This window comes from Perissodus microlepis, chromosome 12 (genome assembly GCF_051167445.1).
Source record: "Perissodus microlepis isolate ML-2025 ecotype Zambia chromosome 12, ASM5116744v1, whole genome shotgun sequence".
NCBI lineage: Eukaryota > Metazoa > Chordata > Actinopteri > Cichliformes > Cichlidae > Perissodus > Perissodus microlepis.
In genome coordinates, this window is record NC_140472.1 from 34,685,711 (window position 1) to 34,707,960 (window position 22,250).

The 22,250-nt window shown below is 41.3% G+C and overlaps 1 protein-coding gene across 2 annotated transcripts in view; it reads right to left on the minus strand.

Annotated features, from left to right (window-relative positions):
- Positions 1-7,646: 7,646 nt before the first annotated feature.
- Positions 7,647-22,250, minus strand: part of adamts3 (ADAM metallopeptidase with thrombospondin type 1 motif, 3) — a 137,556-nt gene continuing 122,952 nt past the window's right edge. For both annotated transcript variants that reach the window (XM_084945449.1, XM_084945450.1), the window contains 3 exons: positions 16,481-16,688; positions 14,444-14,561; positions 7,647-11,560 (listed from right to left, as the gene is read on the minus strand). In XM_084945449.1, coding sequence (XP_084801575.1) covers positions 11,091-11,560; positions 14,444-14,561; positions 16,481-16,688 — 796 coding nt within the window. In that variant the 3' untranslated portion in view covers positions 7,647-11,090. The remainder of the gene's footprint in view (positions 11,561-14,443; positions 14,562-16,480; positions 16,689-22,250) is intronic.

The window sequence follows — 22,250 nt, forward strand, 5'->3', positions numbered from 1 at the left end:
TGTATTATCTCACACCGTCCTGGACAGTGTGAGAAAAATTGACAGTGGAGAAGCTTGCGGCCCTTCTGAGAAATTGAAGAGACTTCAGTGTAATACTGTCATGATTCACAGACATGGCAGCAGGTTTAACTCTGGATCCCATCATTATCATCAAGGCTTTCAGGCAGTTTGGGCAAAGCGGAACAAACTGAAAGTGGCGAGGGAAGACTCAGATGGGTTGTCACTTTTATTAACAACAAATTGTGCTGCACTGATCATATAACCGTGAAAGAAAGTAGGCAGATACTGAACAGTTAAGGGGCGCACACAGGCGGAGAGAAACACCGCAACGCAGCAATCAGGCTGTGAAAAACCAATGAAATCTGACAGAACCCCAGGTACAGAGGAGTAGGCAGGTGCCCAGCTACATTCATCTCAACCTTGATGGGGCATGATTGAAGCGACTGCTATTAGGAGCAAGGGTCCTCCTGGCCTAACAAGCAAGAGGTTTACCCACACAACTACAGCCTGTGCTGTTCACCAGCAAGTCAACAGAATGACGCATGACAAGCAACTTGCTTTTCATTTGCCTGTGGGGTAACATCCACTCTGCACACCCGCTGGCGCTCTCACATGCCACTTTAGTTCTTGTTTACACTCCCCTCCCAGCTAACCAGACAACCACGTGTGACCACATCTGCTTTCTCTGCCTCGATACTCCACTCTTGTATAATAGTATAATACTCTTCTAGTATTCTTCTGCTCTGTTTCTTGTAATTTTGTGTAATTTCACACATGAATAACCCTGTGAGGAGTGAAACTATTTCCCCCTTAAGGAAAAGTCTAAAACTATTGGAGCAAGCACTGAATTCTCTGTCATCTTAAGCTGAGTTGGCTATTTTACCAGGAGTGTACGCTGCATTTTAGAGGTACAGGAGAATAAGCTTGCCCACGGCAAGCCTGTAGGCATGTGTCAAAGACAGTATTTACCAATCATGGAACAACACATGACCCGTCTCCATCCTTCCTAAATCATAGGCAGGAAAGGAAGCAGATAATCAACTCAGACTGCAGCATTTATTACATGTCTATCTTAAATGTCATTGACTAAACATTTCCAGCTGTGGAAGTAATTGATTAATTTACGGTGCACAGTCTCCTTATATGCCCTCCTAAATGGAGCTTAAGGGAGATTAAAACCAGAATACATTAGAATACATTAGCCAGCAATGAGAAAAGATTGTTAGTGAAACAAAATTAGAATTGTGTTTTTTTAAATAGAAAATCAAGAATTTTTTTCAATATTTTATTTTTTTCACCTTTTACACGTTTGAATCTCGAGCTACTAAACGTATTAATATAAATAATACTCACAGCGAGCATTTGTCCGCAGTCAGACGCCAAACGTTTGAGTCGTCCTCTGACATGCACAGTAGCGTTATCTTAAAATTTCTTAATTCCATCCATTGTGCAACGACACTCACTCGAATATGCGCAATTAGTAATATAGCCCCACCTCGACACAAATAATAATAATAATAATTATTATTATATTTTGCATAAGACTGTTAAATATTTTGGCTAAACATGAGATGCGGTTATTTTCATCAATGGCCGGAAAAATGAATGAATAAAACAAACACACCTCAACGAGTGATGAAGATGATCCCGCCTCTGTTGTACTGTCAGTGATGCCACGATGAAAATCTCTTATTTTTAGAATAGAAATGACAGAAACAATTAGTTGTGTAATCGAGCTCTATATATTTGTTTATTTACAATCCAGCCAGGCTAAACAGCTGAGCATTTTAAACTTTTAACATATATGTTTAATATTTAACATATACATTCTAATAATTATTATTTATAATTAATAATTATAATTTTTAAGTTTCTGGAGGGTTTTTTTTGGGGGGGGGGGTATTCTGTTTTTGATGGTTATATTTATCATTCATGCATCATGTATGTTTATATGTTGCAATTTGAATCTAAAAACATGAGAAGTATTATATAGTTTTCTAACTTTGACAAACGAGGTCGCGTTGCATTATTATTAGCATTATTTCTGAAGAATTGGATCCTGTACAGATAATATTTTATGAAATCCTCCTGCAGAAAAATCAATACTTTTTTAGAATTTAAAATTTAAAAAAGTGTGGTCATCGGGTCATCGGGATACAAACAAGCTGTACTCTCTCTGCATTTAATCATTAGTTATCATTAATCTCTGGTTCTCTTCTACTGGGTGTCTTTGTCCCCTCACCCCAACAGCTCGCACTTCCTTGAGCCTGGTTCTGCTGGATGTTTCTTCCTGTTAAAAGGGAGTTTTTCCTTCCCACTGTTACCAAGCCTGGCTCATAGGGGGTTGTCTGATTGTTGCGGTTTCTCTGTGTTATTGTAGGGTCTTCACGTTACAGTATAACTCTGACTGTTGTTGAGATTTGGTGCCACATAAATAAAATAGAATTGAACCGTTGCAAGAGCTTGGTTCGCATTGCCGGCAATAAGTCGGACTCGTTCCCGGTGGGTGATGGGCTCCGCCAGCGCTGCCCTTTGTCACCGATTCTGTTCATAATTTTATGGACAGGATTTCTAGGCGCAGCCAAGTGGCGGAGGGCTTTCACTTAGGTGGCCTCAGAATCTCATCTCTGCTTTTTGCGGATGATGTGGTTCTGTTGGCTTCATCGGGTGAGGGCCTCCAGTTCGCACTGGAACGGTTCGCAGCCGAGTGTGAAGCAGCGGGAATGAGGATCAGCACCTCCAAATCTGAGGCCATGGTTCTCAGCCGGAAAAGGGTGGAGTGCCCACTCCGGGTCGGGGATGAGTTCCTGCCCCAAGTGGAGAAGTTCAAGTATCTCGGGGTCTTGTTCGCGAGTGATGGGAGAAGCGAGCGGGAGATCGACAGACGGATTGGGGCTGCGGCTGCAGTGATGCGGACGCTGCACCGGTCCGTCGTGGTGAAGAGGGAGCTGAGTGTAAAAGCGAAGCTCTCAGTTTACCGGTCGATCTACGTTCCTACCCTCACCTATGGCCACGAGCTGTGGGTAGTGACCGAAAGAACGAGATCGCGGATACAAGCGGCAGAAATGAGCTTCCTCCGAAGGGTGGCTGGCCTCTTCCGGGAGGGGCTCAGAGAGCCGCTGCTCCTCCACATCGAAAGGAGCCAGCTGAGGTGGTTCGGACAAGGATGCCTCCTGGGCGCCTCCTGGGGTTGGTGTTCCGGGCATGTCCCACCGGGAGGAGGCCCCGGGGCAGACCCAGGACACGCTGGAGAGATTATATCTCTCGGCTGGCCTGGGAACGCCTTAGTGTTCCCCCGGATAAGCTGGAGGAGGTGGCTGGGGAGAGGGACCGTGACCCGGCCCCGGATAAAGCGGATGAAGAATTGAATTGAGCTTATTTTCTTCTGACAAACTTGGTCTTAAAAAGAAAACCGAATGAACTGAGAAACAACACATTATCAGGTTTCCCCGTATCTGTTATTATAGAGCTGCTCAGAGACGCTTTTCTTTGTAGAACTACAAAGATGTAAATGTGCTGGGTCTTTTATCAAATGCATTTCTTTTCACAAGCAATTTTAACCATCGTTATTCTCATTGCCACGTATCACAAATGCTTGATTATAGTTATTGCTGCCAACGTAATTTAAATTCCATCTTGTATTTTCTCAGGTTTTCTTAGTCTAATATTAAGAATTGATAAAATATTGAATTATAAAATTGGATCAGGTACTGTACTGTCACAGTACTGTACTGTCACAAGCATCTGACTTTTTATGAAATATGTTCTTTTAATGTTCAGGTCTGACTGTAGCCTGTAGAGTCCCAAACATGCTGATAACAAAAAAACCTCTCCTTGGAGCACAGAGGTAGGCTTGGCTGAGTCTGGTAAGTCTATCAAGCATGAACAGACAACAATAACAGATTTAGTCTGAATACTTGTGTAAATGTTATTCTCACTGACTTCCTTGCAGGCATTTGTATAAAGACAGCAAATTATGCAGAAGCTCTTTTCTTTGTCCCATTTTTAATTTCTGAACAGAATGACTTTCCATATAAAAATCAGGGTGGCACACCAGCACGATCAGTCCATTTTTACCTGAGGAAAACTTCCCCCTCTTTTACTTTGTATGAGAATGTCACAAAAAAAGGGAAAAGAATAAAAAAAAGAAAGAGCTGTCAGCCTTTTCTTTCAGCAAACAAAGAAGAATCAGCCGTCGGTCAAATCACAGATGTTCTACCGCACAAAAATGATCATTATTGTGCCAAGATTTTGTCAGACTTCCTTGCATGCTTCCAAAGTGAGCTGTGTCACAAAAGATTTTGGCAAGCTTGTCCCTCAATTAGACAAACACACACAATGAGAGACTCTGTCAGTGCTCAGGCTGTGCCCACGTGGTGGCCTTCCCCTGGGATGGACCGTTGCAGTGCACGCTGCAAAAACTGTCAATACAAAACCATCTATCTGTTCTCTGACTGGATCTATGGAATTACAGCACAGACAGCCCTGTTAAAATGCCTTTCTCTTTGTGAGGCGGCTCCTCTCTGCGCATCTGATTTCAGACCAGTGATTTGTTACCCAGTGGGCCTGTGACAAAATCTGATCACAAACCATTTTCACAGCAGCCGCGTCGATACAAGAAGAGTAAATACGCACAGGTGTCAATAATCACATTACTCAACGTGAATGAAAATTCACTCATTTCAGTTCTAACACAGTGTTTACCTGTTATTTCATTTCAAAATGACTGTTGGGTTGTTTCGGGCCTTAATTGTTATTTCATCATCGTGCCAAAAATCGTCTCAGTCCCACGTGGAACTACAGGACACTGCAGTGTCACAAACCACAAATCATCCAGTAATAAATATATTCAAATACAAAAAGAACAAAGAGAGAAAAAACAAAAGCACTGAAGGTTTCATGATGTTGACCTCAGGATGTTTTTAAGATGCTAAATTTGGGCTAATACGCTAAAATAATCTGTTTCCTATGTTTTATTATATAATTTTATAACCCAGAAAACACTGAAAGCATTTCCTTGAAAGCACAATACATTCAAATTTAAGAAACTACAGCAGCAGCGTTACAGGTAAAATCCCACATGACCGATGCTCCTTCCTTTTTTTGTCCCTTCTTTTCCAATGATTGTGACGGAGGATTCTTCAGCAGTGTATAATCTAGACTCCTCACTGACGAGTCGAAGGTGCAGCCGGTGAGAATAAAGCCTGAAAAAAGTTTGTGATGTCAAGATGTCAGAAAAGAAGAAGTCAGACACGGGTGGCTTTTCTGTAGCAGACTCGTGTCACGCTCCTGCAGCACCGCCAAAAGCAGCCACCCAAGTCCACAGCGGTTCAGAGTGCGTCAGTCAAGAGGACGTGCACTGTCATCACTCGTGCACAGTTGCTACTGTTGCTGTTATTTGCACAAAAAAGCGACACAATGAAAATTGTGAAATTATGCTGCTTTTTGTGGAGAGCTCCTCGCAAAACGTATCAATTAGATGAGAGAAGTCATGAAAAAAAGCTGTGATTAATTTAATGTACGCGTCTATTCAGTGTGCCGTGACAGAGTAATTAACTTGTAGTCAGCGTGGCTCTTGTGTTCTCAACCCCCTCAACTTCCCAGCTGCCATCTTTTTCTCATTTTGCCACGCGGCACTGTGACAGAGGCAGGAAGTCCTAACTGTGGCAGCCCTGTGTCACCTTCTATCCTTTCTGCTCTTGTATTTGTGGGGTAGAGCTCAGAGGCTTACATGCACTGGTGACTCCACCTGCAGTACTTTGCTTTACCTTGAATTCTTTTATCTGAGTCCTTTTGCTTCAGCCTCTCAGAGACGATGCAGTGCTGAGCAAAGAGCTGAATTTGTATTTTTTTAGTATTTGGAAAGGAAAGGTGTAAACAGAACAACTTCAGTTCATCTTGGCACTGATTCTCTACTTTTCTGGAACTCTGAAGCCCGTTGTTCATGTGTAAAATCCTCCCAGGGTGTTTTTGGGATTGAGATGTGCCAACGATCATTTTCAGCTCATCAAACCATTCGCTGACCCCTCGTGACCTATGGACGGGGCCTTTAACATCCTGGAAGAGACTACTTCCAGCACAACAGGAAGTTTTCATCTTAGGATGATTGTGGTCACTCAGCACAGTGATTGCAGTGATTTTTCAGAGGCCCTCTTCTTAAAGGTGAGTGCTCATAACAGAACTCCGCCACTCTCTCATCACCAGGACAATAGATCAGGTTTTTCCTACACCAACGTGTGGGCAAAGCAATTTTAGGAAGTGTCAAAGGACATTAATACCAGTGAGATACTGGCTTCTGTCAAGCAAACAGCCACACGCAGCTATTGTTGCTGCTGTCACACTTATTAAAAGCAAGACCAGAATCCTACTGCACAGAATCTATTTAAAGACAACACGGTACAAGGTGCACGCACTGATTTTTATTTTTTGAGGACATTTTTGTTAAATCTTGGGGGAAATTCAGTGTAAGGATGAAAAATGTTTTGCTGCACATTATGTAATACAACATGGAAGACCACACAATAGCTGGTTTACAAAGGAGGGCGTTCATCAGCAAGGGTGTAGGTTTGATTTGGAAAGTGGTGAGAACATGAAATCTACAGTGGGATGCAAAAGATCGGGCAACCTTGTTAATAGTCATTATTTTCCTGTATAAATCGTTGGTTGTTACAATAAAAAATGTCAGTTAAATATATCATATAGGAGACACACACAGTGATATTTGAGAAGTGAAATGAAGTTTATTGGATTTATAGAAAGTGTGCAAGAATTGTTTAAACAAAATCAGGCAGGTGCTTAAATTTGGGCACTGTTGTCATTTTATTGATTCCAAAACCTTTAGAACTAATTATTGAAACTCAAATTGGCTTGTTAAGCTCAGTGACCCCTGACCTACATACACAGGTGAATCCAATAATGAGAAAGAGTATTTAAGGGGGTCAACTGTAAGTTTCCCTCCTCTTTTAATTTTCTCTGAGTAGCAACCCGGGGGTCTCAAAACAACTCTCACATGACCTGAAGACAAAGATTGTTCACCATCATGGTTTAGGGGAAGGACACAGAAAGCAGCACCAAAAACCTACAACAACTGCCTCCAAACCTCATACTGTACATGTGAAAGAAGACATCTATCAATCTCCTGCCAGCAACTGTGAATAACTCAAAACATTAAACAATCGCTTAATTGTGATACAAGGAAAAGGCAGGAAGCTGTGATCAATGAGTAATTGGTTGGCTTTTAATTTGAAGGAGACGAAGACTTTGGAGTGCAGGAAAATGGCTTCAGTGTCGTTGTATGTGAAAAGGAAAAGTGATATAATGTTATGTTTTTAGTCTGGATTTCATTAAAAAAGCCAAAAGCAGGGACCCATCGCTGACACGTGATTCTTCGTCTTTTAGTTAATAAAAGAAATTAAGCATGATGATCAAAATCTCTGAATATGCTTTCGTGGTTTTTTGAGTGTATGTCGTGTTCTGAACAATCCACAGATATCCAAAGATAGACAGGATGTTTACAGACTGCAGGAGCTCTGGGCTTATTTTACATTACTGTTATTACTACATACCAAGAACATCTCTTTTCTGCATCAATTCACTTCCCAGAAGAAAAAGCAATGGTGGAAAGAGCCGAAGGCAAGAACACAGACTAGATAATTATTTCTTTTATTGCTATGTGCTCCCCATTACAACAAACAGCATCAGTAGTGTACACTTCAATCTACACAAATACATAGTAAAGCAAATAGAACAGAGAGTGACTTGCGTTCATGACAATCCAATACTTCAATGCATGGACAGCACAGGGCTATTGATACAGTACATGGAAAATCCTATGCAATAACAGCTGTCTGAGGCTCAGGGATTGTCAAAGTAACATCTATGGCTACTCTATTTATCATTACAAGCTCTCTATAGCATTAGCAGCAGTGTTTATAGGCAGCAAGTAAATGCTGTGAAAAGAACTGGGGAGAAAAATGAAAATACTGCCAACTACAAACAGCATAAAACAGCTTTACTGGTACTACGCTATTCATGTTTTATCGGTTAAAATAAAGCATCTGTCTGGTCAGTTCACGCTGCTGTGTTGCAACGACTCGGATAAAGACTTCTACAAAACAGCTGTGAAAAAACAGCTTTCTGACAAGTAAAACATCTCAAAAATGAGCATGTATATTTACATCTAATTGTTTGCAAAAACAATGTCATTTCTACTCTACTGTGTTTGTTAACAAGCACAAATCTGCTTCCAATGTGAAAATATGACCGGAGAAAGAGGTGATCAGTTTTCAATGGTTTATCCAATGCAGCTTATCGGCCGGCTGCTGCACACGCTGTGACAACAAAGCAGAACCCTTTAACTTTCAATAAATATTTATGCACTCAATGCTATATACATGTTCTATACATTGGCACACAGGACTGAGTGTGGATAGTTGCAAGCTATTTCTTTGCTGAAAACACAAATCTGTGCCTTTTGCTATTGCAGTCAGATGCATGGTGGTTGCAAGGAAATCCACTTATAAATAAATAGCTTTCTCTCTCCAAAACCTTTTTCCACCTTAATAAAAAAGCCATTTAGAGAATACTTTGGAAAGAAAGATGTTCCACATACAGTAAGTCTTTTTTAATTCCAGCTTATTGTACTTACAACAAAGCTTTGTTCCTGCAAACATAACACGTACCAGAGAACCTCGTTCAGGCTAATCATGAAAGGATCTAACGAGCTCCAAGGGCCATTAAGCAATTTTTATATTAAAACTGAATGACATGGCTCTGTATTGGCAGACTGTGAAAGGGTTGATCAATTTTCCAAGCTCAGTACTGACAGATTACATTGTTTTAGCTCTTCGTAAAAAAGCTAAAAGCACAGCTGGAACAAACAGCTGGGTGGTGAAGACAGTGAGCGGTGGCGGGGACTCCTGAGCTAAAATAAGTTGGACTTCATTGCAGGGCAGAATATTTAATGTGTCTAAAAGTTAAAGATAATGTCTGCATTGCTGTATTTGTTGTTTTGAGTTTGTCTGGTCCCTAGTGGTCAAAAGTCAACTAATGCAGCTTTAGTTATTAGGCTCACCTGTGAATGCAAATACAATCTAACACAGCAGTTCTGCTAACAATTCATCATTTTCACTCTTTGCTGACATTCCTCAAAGGTTCTTATGATTTTACCTGATTATGGAGGTTTCAGGCAGCGAGGATGTGTAGGCTACATAGACTGCCTCCCTTCCTTCACATCACTGCCCTCTACGACCTCAATAACAAACACAAACAGAAAGCTTCATAGGACAAGGATTTATAGCGGTGTGCTGATATCGGATTGCATTTCTTTTCACAGGTTAACAAAAAGTCACCGTAAAACTGAGGCTAAAGTAAAAACACATTTTACATGTATTATGAATAATTTTGGTCCTTTGACCTGAGTGTTGTATGGTCTATTTTATATGACATACAACGCTGAGAGGCGCATGCTCTTTAGTTAGTTCTCTTCTTTGCCCTTAAGTATTTCTGAGAAGAAGAGAAAAAACATGGAACAAAGCTAAATATGAAAGGCAGCCAGCTTGGTGCAGCAAAGCGACTGTTAGCAACAAGTGAGCTCTGTCTAACAAAGCTGTTTCTGTACTGAACACAGAAACAGGATGAATGCTTCGGTGCTGATAGGTGGTGTTTTCTTTGGACAGAGCCGGTTAGCTTTTTCCCATGTTTTCAGTGTTTATGAAAAACTAACTTAACTGTATCATACAGAGGGTATCAAACATCCCATCTTTGACTAAGAAAAGTCAAAGTGCAGAGAGAACAGAAACCTTCATGGCATTCTGAAAGGAAAGCTATATCAATAATCCGTCAATAATCCCTTTCTGCCCATGTGAACAGCACCGTCCCTGGAAGGGTAAACACTGGCACCAACATCTGTCAGAACTGGTTAAAAATGTATTTGAAAGCATCCCACTTTCTTAAAATAATACTGATATTTTCATGTACAGCATTTACAGGAAGCTTTATAAATAGTGCGTCGGGGAAATTCATCTCTGCTCGTGTTTCATGTTCACTTAAAGTACGGTAAATCATTTTTCACTGAATACTTTGACGGCTGAACTTTCTGTAAGTCGAGCTTTAAAGTTCGATTTCTGGCAAGAAAACTGGCAGTTCGTAACATTCAAGTAGTGGGAATTCTCAGCTGTATCAGATGATCTGGCTTTGACTATTGTTAACTTTAAAATGACACCGAACTCTGACATCTACCTCAAAGGTCACAATGTGGGGACAGGATATGGATGCAATCAATTAAAACGCAGCGTAAAGCTGAGATTTATCCAAAAAGAACCAATGTGGCAAACATGGCCTTTAGTGGAGTCACTTTTTAAATGAACTGAATTACAAGAGGCATTTAAACCAATTCTTGCATCTATTTCCATACTCTCTGAGTTCTACTAAATCTACACAGCTGAATTAGCTCTGGTCTCTGCACCTGCTCACACTTTCTCTCTGGATATCTGCAGCAGCATAGCTGCTCTGCAGGCAGCAGGGGTCTGCTTTATTCAGTAACGAGACCAGACGACAGCTCGTCCGGAGGGGGAATGCAGACACCTTCCTCCACCTGCTCTCTCAGTTTTCACTGTGCAGGTGACATTAGAGAAATATTTGCCTGAACAAGTGAACAAGGTGATAAAATGAAATAAATGTCAGACATCGGGAATATATGAGTCAGAGCAACAAACATCTTTTGAATACTGAACTGTCCTTTGGCTGTTTTGTATCCCTGAAAGTATTCACTACGAACGTAATTTAGCTTTTCATTTGACACGGTTGAAAACTCCCTGTGGCTCACGTGCCCCTACACCTTGAAATTATTTCATATTTGTTTCATATTAATATAGAAGTATGAGGGCAAAGTAGCACGGCTGTTTCCGCCTCAGTAATCTGGAAGCTGCAGGTGGTTAAAGAGATATTTAGAGTCCGTGTCAGGGTCGAATTCTTACAAAGTGAACCAGCACTTTTCTTTCTTTCTCTGTGTTTTCTGGTGTGAGAAGACTCAGGATGAAGCTGGATTATCTACTGTACATTACGAGTCCTAAAGGCAAAAGCTATGACTTTCATCGCTCCACTTCAGAATACGCCACAGGCTGCCGACTGTCCACCAAACTGCTTGACCTTTGACCCTGAGTAGGACCAGCCTGGGTGGACAGCTTCCTGTCAGTGAGGTCCGCATGTCGTGGAACCCGCCTTGGTGCTGTAGTGATCTTTGATGGGGTTTTCTTAACTGGAGCAGGCGTGGCGATGTGTTTTGCTGCACCGCCCGATGTGGCGGAGCCTTTGCCCGTGCCTCGTTTCCCACCGCGAGTGCCGTTGGCCGCTACTGCGGCCGTTAATGTCTCAAGGAGCTGCGAGGCTGATCCGAAGCGAACGTGTTCCTCGGTCTCAGCCGCCTCCGAGAACATAGACAGGGCTCCGGTGCGCTTATTGCAGGAGTCGCAGCACAGCTTGTTGTAGCCTGGAATAGAGCAGTATCTCGCTAAAACCTCCATTTGGCAGAAGATGGATTTGTCCCCATTACACGGCTCATCTGTAAGTCAAAGAGCATACAGTGTAAGCTCGCCGCAGTGTCAAAACTCTGAAAAGTTTAAATGGCCTTGGAAAGAGATCAAAAAAAGGAAGGGATGCGCTTTGCTTTTAATTAGAGACTGACAGCAAAGAAAGTGTCTGTGCACATTCTAACAGTACATTCAGCATATCGATGCTCATTCTGTTCTGCCTGGATGGGAGATGTGACCCAGTTTCTTTTACTACTGTACAAACCAATTCCAAGCGTGTTTGGTGTTGGCTCCGGTTCATCCCCCTCACGCTTTCAGGCACCAGAACTTCATTCAAGTCACACTCTGCTCTTGTTTCTCTAACAAATAATAACTGCTGAGTGTTGCTTAACAAGACTCACATCTGTCCTAAAACGACTTCCAGAGACCTCAACGACTCTTCTAAGCATATGCATGAAAATGTCTCAGGTCTAATAAGAAAGATCTTTTACCTTGTTTAATATTTTGGCATTCAATTGCTGCCCTTTAACACAAAAATGCAAAATAAGTACCTTTATCTCTGCTAAAATGATAAATAAATATGCACGGCAGCACGGTAAAGATTTAAAGTGGAGGTAATAATCGCACAGCAGCGTCGGCCAAACAAACCACAGACGTTTTGTTCATTCAAACTTCTTCTTCTTTTCCTTTTTGAGGGACGATGTTCTACATGAACTCACAGCATGCACAGATAAAATAAACACATGCACATATAATAGCTGGGATGCTACCTGCAGAGAGCTTAATGTGCTCTCGCCGACTTATGAGTGTGCTACATTATTATTATTATGAGATTTATCTCTGTAACTTAAATACTGACTTGGCATTTATGTTTCGCATAAAGAGCATGCAGCAACATTTACAAATGACATGCACTGCCACTGACACGATCAATAAAATACGCTCGTTTAAAAATCTGTGTGCTGTCTCAGAAAGGCCACGTAGGGGCTTGGCGCGGGTTATTAAAATCAGAAGTTCCATGAAAAGGTTTGGATTTGGCAGGATTCTGTTTGGACTCCTTTTGCTGATTTTCATCACTGTTGTAAACAAACACAATGCTTTTGGGGGTTTTGTCTCTTTTTTTTCACTGCACGTTGTCCTAGAATAGTGACACACAATCTTAAATTTCATGTTTGTGATCGCGTCCTGTCACGGCTGTACAAATAGGTAAACTCTTGACTTTAGTAACCTGTTAAACGTCCTTCAGCAGCAGCAACCTATGTTAGCTTCTCATAGATACCAAACTGTTTACATCACTGGACAGCCCCTTCAAATCACGTCACAGCATCTCACTCGTCCTGACTTTAACACGATGTTTCGTCTCCTAAACGCTAAGCCAGCCTCCTGCCTTGAGTTGGTTTGTTTTTTTGCAATTTTTATTGAATACAAGTCACCCAGACCCTGCATGCTTTGGTGTGCATTGTAGCTTAAGAGTTACACTCTTGTCCCATCTGTTCGCTAAACGCTATCCTAGAAATCTTGTGTGGAACATTCAGTTCTTTTGAAAAACTGAGATCTGCCAAAATACAGGTTTGTTTTCTACACTGGACATATAACATGGTTTTTATTTCATTGTAGAGGTTTCTGCAGGTTTTTGTATGTTAACCTCAGATTCTTTACAGATCTTTGCAGGACTGTCGGCGAACTTCCTTCACATCTTGTCTCAGTGCAGATTAATGAACAAAGAATCTTTTGGAGCATCTCTAAAAGGTTTCTTCTAAGGTTGTGTGACAGAAAGGTTTTAAAACAACCAACAGCAGCAGACTTTGTCATTAACCTTTGTATGTTTCTATTTGTATATTAAGCACAAGCTAATTAACACATAATGCACTTAGAAGCATGACTGCTTGAAAACAATGTCGGCCATTTATGCACATGACATCGTAAGCTCCACGAAGTTTCCCCTCAGAATAGAAAGTGAGCGATTATGCAGTTTACTTAATGAAGACACAAAAGTGTTATTACATTAGATCTATAAATGAGATTTCGATCAAAGCAGAATGGGATGATTCCTTCGGCTTCACTTGCCTTGATGCATTTCAAACAAAAGTCTAACAAACATTCGTGCAGGCGCTGACGCCTTCCCGTGCTACCACTGAGCAGAGTTTTTGTGGGGTGAAGCAATTTCATACAGACGCTGGACACTTTGAATGTCATCACAGCAGCTCCAACTGGAAGAATGACGTTAGCAGCAAAGTAAGAGTAATAATGTGTTTTTCTTCACAAATATCGTTGTCTGGGCTTTAAATCACTAAAGGAAATGACTTTAAATGAAAGTGTGACAGAACGGCATGTTTCAGACAATAAAAGCATGTAAAAGGACGCACTGTTAACATCTGAATACATTTTTCTTCCTTCAAGCAGTGACTGATTTAATTTTCGAAGCTGCACAAAACTCGAAGTCTAAATCAATCACGGGAAATGCTTAAATGAAGTTTTACTGTTGTTGAGATGTCAGCAGAGATGCTTCCATGAACTGGTCGTGAACTGCACTCACCAGTGAACAATGTTGGTACTTTCTAATGAATTATTGCAGGCTAGATGTTCACTATTTTGAATTGGACCGAGCCCGTTTCGAGGGGCTGCTGATCGATTTTCCTTTTCATTTAAAAATAAATGGAAACCGTCGGCTGGCTGCGAGGTCAGGGGAAAATGCAAGATTTTTTAATTTTTTATCAAGGACGTAATCTGCTAAAATGAAGAGCAAATGACATGCATTATGTATTTTGTCTAGAGGACCTGCTGGACTGAAAGACGGGCATGTTGGAATTATTGATTATGTGGAGGGAAGCACAATGTGCTGAAATGTTAATGGAGTAAATTAAAAGAAGACGCTGCATGTTTGCTACGGGGATTGCACCATCAGACATTCTTACCGTGGCAGGGTCCAGGTTTGCACGGCCTCATGTTTTCGGGCTTTTCTCCGTTACACTGATCTCCAATCCGGCAGGTGATCAAACGCCTTTCTATCCCCTCTCCACACGTCACAGAACACTGAGCAAGTTTGAAAAGAAGAAAAGTGAGCTGCAAATTCGCTTCAGGTTTAATGTTCAAAAAGAAACAACACTTCTTACTTTCCTCAGAGTTTTATATGTCAGAAAACTATCCTGGGAATACATCACACAACTAAAGTATTTTGTCTCAGTCTCACTTTGCCCTTCGCTTCAGTGACATCTTTATTTTGTACCCAGGGAGTCTGGTGAATTAACAAACTTAAAGCCCTCAAATGAAGCCAAACAGCATCTGAAATCTCAACAGGCCCAGGTGGAGAGATCCTCTTTCTTCTGTTACAACATTTTGAATAATTTATTGATAAACCTGCAAGACTGCAATATTGAAGCAATCAATGGCATCACCTGTGGCCCCGTGTGTGACACATGGCTTTTTACCCAACCTTTAAGTTTGGCCACTGAGACCAGAAATAAACGCTTCCCTTCAGTTGTGATCGGTTAGAAAGACGACATCAAAACCTCAAATTAAACTGCAATTAATAATGTGAGAGCTGGTGAAGCAGCAAACACACCATTAATTATTTGGTGGATCTTTGTCTCATGTTTTAGACTGAGATCTCCTGTGAACGTGAATGTCAGCAAAATAATTGAAACTCGTGCATGAAAACAGAAAACTGCGACTAAAAAGTATATATATATATTGCTAATCAGAAGCTGTAGCCCAATCATGTTACAAAAACCTCACCCACACAAGTGAACAACTAACACAAAGACACACATCTCATTAGCTCTTTTTTGCATCGCGACACTCAGCCGGACGCCTGATTTATTGAATTCTTTGATGTGGTTTTTTAAAGGTCTCATTTGGAGGAAGTGCAGGCTGTAAAACTGGCATGTTTCCAGATGAGATGCGACACGGCTCTAAATTAAATATTACAGATGCCTGATTCTTTGTACAGAAACCCCTGCTATGTCAGCTTAGGTGCCATTCGGGAACAGAAAACAACGTTACATTAAGAATGAAATCAGTCACAAAAGTCTGGGACCAAATTCTTCACCCTCACATCAAAGACAAACAGCAAATATAAATGACTCTTTCAGATGCGATTCTTTGATCTGCGACTCAAAAGAAAATGGCTTTTTCAAGCTCAAACCCAGTAACGTGAAAAATATTTGCCACCTTAGTAATTTCTCCATTTTTTGCATATTTAACATGTTTCAGATCATCCAAAGTTACCTGCCCCAAAGTGACAAAGTAGCAGTCCTCTAAACCCAATAAACGGTTGTGCTACACTTGCACAATCACACTTTGCAATCAAACAAATAAATGGGAGTGTTTCATATCACTGTGGAGGGAATTTAGGCCACACCTCTTTCCTGGAGGGTTTGCAAACATGAACGGCCTGTTTAAGGTCATACCATCGCACCACCACGTCTGATGTTTGTTTGTTTTTTATAAAATACTGTTAATGATGTAACAGATGTAACAGGACTCAAACCTTCCAGACAGTTCTGCTTTTGTCTTGTCAGTTCCCAAAAGTCTCGGCGATGATCCAGATGTTTTTTGGCAGATGAGATTCGAGCTTTTGTATTCTTTTTGGTCAGCAGTGGTCTTTGTAACCTTTTCCAAAGTGACAGATGTCAGTGAGTTGGTTTCTCAGCTGTTTCTTTATATCGTGGAATGATGCGCTGTTTAGTCTGCTGCACTTTGTCAGACTGCAGGTCTGGCAGCGGGGAGTGAACTTGACTCCACTTTCCAAAAATGGAGGCAATTACTTTTCACACAGGTTCAGGTAGGTTAGGTTGTTTTTATTTTAATTAATAAAATGAATATTTAAAGACTGCATATTGTATGTTTTTGCATTACCTTTATTTAATAATATATTTTTATAAAAGATCTGAAACATGAAAATATGACAAATATGGCCCCCGCCCCGAAGAACAAATACATTCAGTGGCTACCTCTGACCAGGCTCCGGTCCTCCACTGGGCAGGACACGGCACTCTGTTACAGGGCCTTCGACTCTCGGGCTTCTCGCCGCTGCAGTATTTGCTGTGGATGGAGCGGTTCGTGCCATCATGCAGGAACTGTATGCAGCGAACGGTTCGGATCTGAAAGCCTAGGCTGCTGCAGGTTTTGGTACAGTGCTCCCATTCTTCTGAGATCCATCTGCAGGGAAAACAACACAGGATCACTGACGTCACCTGGTAACTGCCACTGAGGACGTAAACACAAGGGGTACACATTTTAAAAGAGACCAGTTCCAATAATATGCTGTATAAAAAATTAACAGAAAGAAAACTGAATTTCTTGCCCATGATATCTAAACTTCACTGAGATAGAGATGCTCCCAAACCAGCCAGCGGACACAAACTCTCCAGAGTATGCTAGGTCTGCTTCAGGCTCTCCTACTGGTTGCTTAAACCATTTCCTCTGAATATCGGCTCCCTCAAGCCATCTCTGGACTTCTGGAGAAGCTATTTGTCATATGTCAAAGTAGGAATGCAGGTCAGCCATTTAAACCAGTAGCTGTGCCTTTATGCTCACCACAACAGACCAGTACCAGTGTCCAGCTGTTCTACCTTAAATCCAATCAAATCATACCTTCAACTGTGACCATAATTTAAAAATTTCCAACATGCTTCATAATAAAACTAACAATTGATTTTCTGAGGTCAAAAATCAGGCGAGCAGTATTTATTGCAGATTTCCAAAATAACGTCACATCTTTTTGGAAGGTGGAAATTCCCCTGAGTGATATTAGAAAGACTGATGGTTAAATCTGCTACATACATCAATCGGCAGTGAATAAATTATTGAGTAAAAATATACTTTTAGATGCGGCCTGTCACAACAGGAAGGGATTTCTGAACGGAGGAAAAGGGGCAGGAAAAATGGGAAACGATTTATGTCGAGTTTTCACGGAAGGAAGCAATAAATAAAAAAATAAAGCGTGGAATCCAGGAGCAGGCTCGGATACACTGTTCGCTGACGAGAATTAGTATGCAGAGGTGAAATGTTTGTTAACAGACAGCCTGAGCACAGACAAACACCTCAGACAAAAGACGCCATCAGCACAGAAAGCTGCTGACGCCTCCACATAAATCAATAAAGACATTTAAAATTCGGCATGAATCCTCTTACATTAGATTTCCATTAGCTCTAATCTATATACTTGCAGGTCTCTGAATGCACTTCATTTCTCAAAGATTTCCCAAGCTCTACGAAGGCACTGTATGAGCAGGTATTTCTGTTTTTGCATGCGTCAAGAAACATTATTGTTCAACGTAGGACGAAAAGGCTACATAATAATGTTTAAATAGGCAGTAAGAGTCATTTAACAGAGAAAGATGAGGTTTTTTTGCACATTTTTAAGGGTTAAGTGACTGTGAGCATTTCATCCTGTCAGAGATGATTTTTCAGTGATTTTGCAACATTTCAATGATTCATTTGATCTCAGTCATTAATGTCTGTGCTAACTAATCTGTCTGCATTTTTTACTTTTTATTTTGAGTGCTGTAACTTTTCTAAAAGAAACCAAACTGAAAAGAAGTCAACGCTCTGTGCACATATCTTTTCTCCGGTGCCATTAAAGAGGATTTCGGCAGGTTTTCCAATAATTTTGTAGTAAAAGTATCATTTATGTCCATCTAAGGTCAAATTATGCTGCATCATGTCAGAGTTTATCCCAGTAGGCTAAACCTGGCAAGTTACTGTGACAAGATTTCAGTGGATTACACAGTAATCAAACCCCTTTTATATACCGAGGGTTACACTGACTGTGTGGCAGAGCAGCTTGAGTTCACCAAACAATCTCACGAACGTTCGGTGAACATGAAGAATGAGTTTAATTAAAAACTGTATGTATTGAAGTTCTTGTGCATTGTAAGACAAGCGTTGATTAAACTAAATGTGAAAATACGCCAGCTTCGTGATCCCACATCAGTCGTGAGTCGATGCATTTCTATGCTTTAAGGTGCAGCGATGCAAACATCCTCTTTGACTTTTCTCATCTCTTTCATCAGAGCGTCCTTAAGATTCACAAAAACCTTGGCCTCACGTTGTGAAGCAAGGTGGAACAATGATGGGAAAAAGAAAAGAAAATCCTTCCTCTTCAAAGGTCTGACCAAGTACCTGAACATGACCATGCACATCAAGTATAAACAAAAAGCACAGAGTGAAAGCCCTGAGAGACTACAAAGACCCATTTAGACGCTACAATCTTCTTCATCATTCACTTACTGAGGTAGAATATTTGGACTTTTATGTTATAACTCATTCGCGAGCTTGCATGTGGAGAAGGATTTAAAATGTGATTCTGAGAGCCCCAAAACACTGAAATGCAAAGTAATTAGACAATAACTGATGGGTGCAGAGATCAGAAAAAGAGACGATACTGAGAGTGAGGTGGCTGTGGGTCAGGAAGTCCAGCAGGGGCTGGTGGTTTGATGCCTGGCTCCTTTGGTCTACATGTCATGTGTCCTTGGGCAGGACACTGAACCCTAAATGGCCACAGATGCCTCCAGTTGCACAAGCGTCTGCTGCGTGAGTCTGTCTATAATAGAGAGTGTGCTATATTACAGACCCTATGCTGAATGCTGAATGATCAGTCAGACTTAAAAAATTCAATCGAATGACCAAAACAAACGTACTCGTGACAAACAGCACACACACCAGAGTGCATCGAACTAGTACAGTTGGTTCTCTGGTGTGTGTTGCTTTTACAAAGCCATGTTAGTAGCTCTGTGAGACTATAAATACAGTAGCTGTTGTTACAGTTGCTGACCTCTAGGGGCTCTCCCCATGTGAGAGGGCTCTTTCTCCTCCTCCTGTGTTTCAGGTCTAACCACAGATGAGATGTGCTGCAGCTCGTCAGCCACTGCATAAAGACTGCCATGTCCAAATGCCACGCCCTTCTCCCTGTTTTCACCTGCAGTGATTCGGGTAGTGGACTGTAGCTGTGCACAACTAGTGAAGCTTGGTGTGACTTTGTTTTGTTTGTAGGTGTATCTTTACAAAGGGAATTGTAGTGATCCACAGTGGAAGCAGGAAGGGTTTCTCTGCCATTTTTGTTTCAGCCTTTCTCTCCTGTTTTGTGGTTAGACGGGGAGCTCCGCCTCTGTACTTTGTTTTCTTACAGACGGAGTGGTTTTAGTTTTTTTTTTAGCTAGAAAGGAGTGTTTAGTTTGTTATTTCAGCCACTGAGACAATGACGCTTAGAGTTTCCCCGTGTCTTATTTTTGTTCTAATTTTGCCTTAATTGTAAATTAAAGGATGTTCCACTGACGTTAACTATTACGTTTTTTTCCCCACTTTGTTACACCCCACCCCAGATAACACTTAAGTGGGTTGTAACATACGTGGGCGCTTGAAACCAGGACCTCTCACACAGTAATAATAATAATAATAATAATAATAATAATGTACAGCATTAAGGTTCATTTGTAACTCGGACTTTTTCTAGCCCCTTATCAAACAGCTGTTAGAGTCTAAACCTGACTGAAAAGGAAACGCATCTGCAAATGAAAAGAAAGCTACACAAAGTGCATGTACAAAGAGAGCGCGAACCACAGACTCATAGCTAAGAAATTTGCGACTGAGGCTCCCACCGCACTTCCATCCTCACAATGAGAACTTTATCACTCAGTGAAGGACAGCCATTATCTCAGGGCACCGGTTTAACTCACAGGTTGTGCAGGCGATCTATGCCGTGAGGTTCGCTACAGCGGCCTGGATCTCCTCCCAAGGCCATTTGCTGTCTCCTCCACTTTTATCCCCCATTTAATAATTGCCAAGTCTGGGGCATAAATACAGTAACATCCAAGGTCACGGTGACACCAAATGAAAAGCAGGTTTCTATTTGGAGATCGGGAACATCAGCAACATGATGTAGATGGTGCCATACTCCATTAGATGAATGTCAAATTAATTCTGGCTTCATGAAAGGCCCCGGAAACGCCAAGAAACTCATTCATCTACTAAGGACCATGAGTGAAAGCAAAAAAATTCACAGATAATTATTTTCATCCCGACAGCTACACTGGAACAAATTCTTAAAGACAACAGTGACATCAAAACACTAATGTTCTTCCATTAAGATACACAAGGCAAGTTTCCTTTCTAAGAAAATGATAACAACAGAAAAAGTCGGGCCGAGGAGACATTTGCTCTATTAGTTCAAACAGAGCTCTGCTCTGAGCTGCAGCCAAATCCCCCCCCCCAAAGGGAAGTCAATCGCACTCAATCCGTTTCCAAAACGGCAGTGAGTGAATCATCCAGCGTTAGATCTCAGGAGCTTTATGATCTCTTCGCTGGAGTTTTGGTTTAAAGCTAAACGGGACAGCTTACGTGTAGCATTAGCTTCCCGTGTAAAGTCAAATTGTGCTGCATCATCTCAGAGTTCTTATGCAGGCTGATGAGCTGTGAAAGGAAGTGTGAAATTTGGATGGATGATTTCATTTGCATTTTCAGAGGTCAGCAGACGTTAAGCTTACGTCTTTTCCTTTTCCATTCACAGTCGCGCGTCTTTAGCAGCGTAACAGCTACACGCAGCAGAGCTGTGTTATCACTCCGGAGGCAGTTTTTCCCTTACATGATTATGTGTCTTTACAACACACTGCTGTGATTTTTCTGACAACTCATTGCTCAACTAACAAGTCACACTGAAGAGTAAACGTGCCCACAGCTCACTGCACACTGAGAAACCCTTTTCAACTTTGGTTGGTCTCTGAAGATCTGAGCCGGCCTGTGAACTGAATGAAGTGTAACATGAAGAGCACTCCCAGCTGAAGCAGGAAACGTATCTGAACCACTGAACACCAAATTAATGACAGCATGATGTCAAATCAAGATTTATAAAATAAGCACAGTTCGATTAATAGTGTGACAGTCTCGCTCTTTTCAGTTCAATTCAATGTTATTTATAAAGCGCCAAATCATAACAACAGTCACCTCAAGGTGTTTTATATTGTAAGGTAGACCCTACAATAATACATACGGAGAAAAACCCAACAATCATATGACCCCCTATGAGTAAGCACTTTAGCGACAGTGGGAAGGAAAAACTCCCTTTTAACAGGAAGAAACCTCCAGCAGAACCAGGCTCAGGGAGGGGCGGGGCCATCTGCCACGTTGACCACACTTCAAAAGTCACAGACCTGTGGACATAAAGACAGCTGTCACTGTTTCACTCACTGCTTTGCTTGTTAGTAGTTGCTCCCCTTGCCACAGCTGTAACTACAGGCATAACCCAGCAAATACTTTAACACTGAATAACTCAGCTGTTGCTGACGGCTGGACATATTTCATGAGCACTTACTGGATCGTCTCATTGGACTTTCTAGCCAGAGCAAATCTGTGTTTGAGAATTGTTTCATGTTTTCTTTTGTGACCGTACAATAAGAACACAAGAAAAGGGATCCACTTCCGACTCAAACCAAGGCCTTTCGCTGTTACTAGGGAGCATTTCTAATCCTACTGAGCAAACTGGCTACACAATGAAGAACTCGCATCACACGTTTATCATGATGCCACCAGCGGGGTGATGGTTATGATAGCACAGGAATTAAATAAAGATAAAATTAAATGATTGAAAAAGTGTTGAGTGTAATATTTGTCGGTTTACACGGAGTGGAAAAAAACCCGAAACTAAATGTAACTGACTTAGTTGTGAAGTAAATGTCACAGCTAATTTTCTGATATCCCGAGACAGCTGATTTATTATACGAAGTT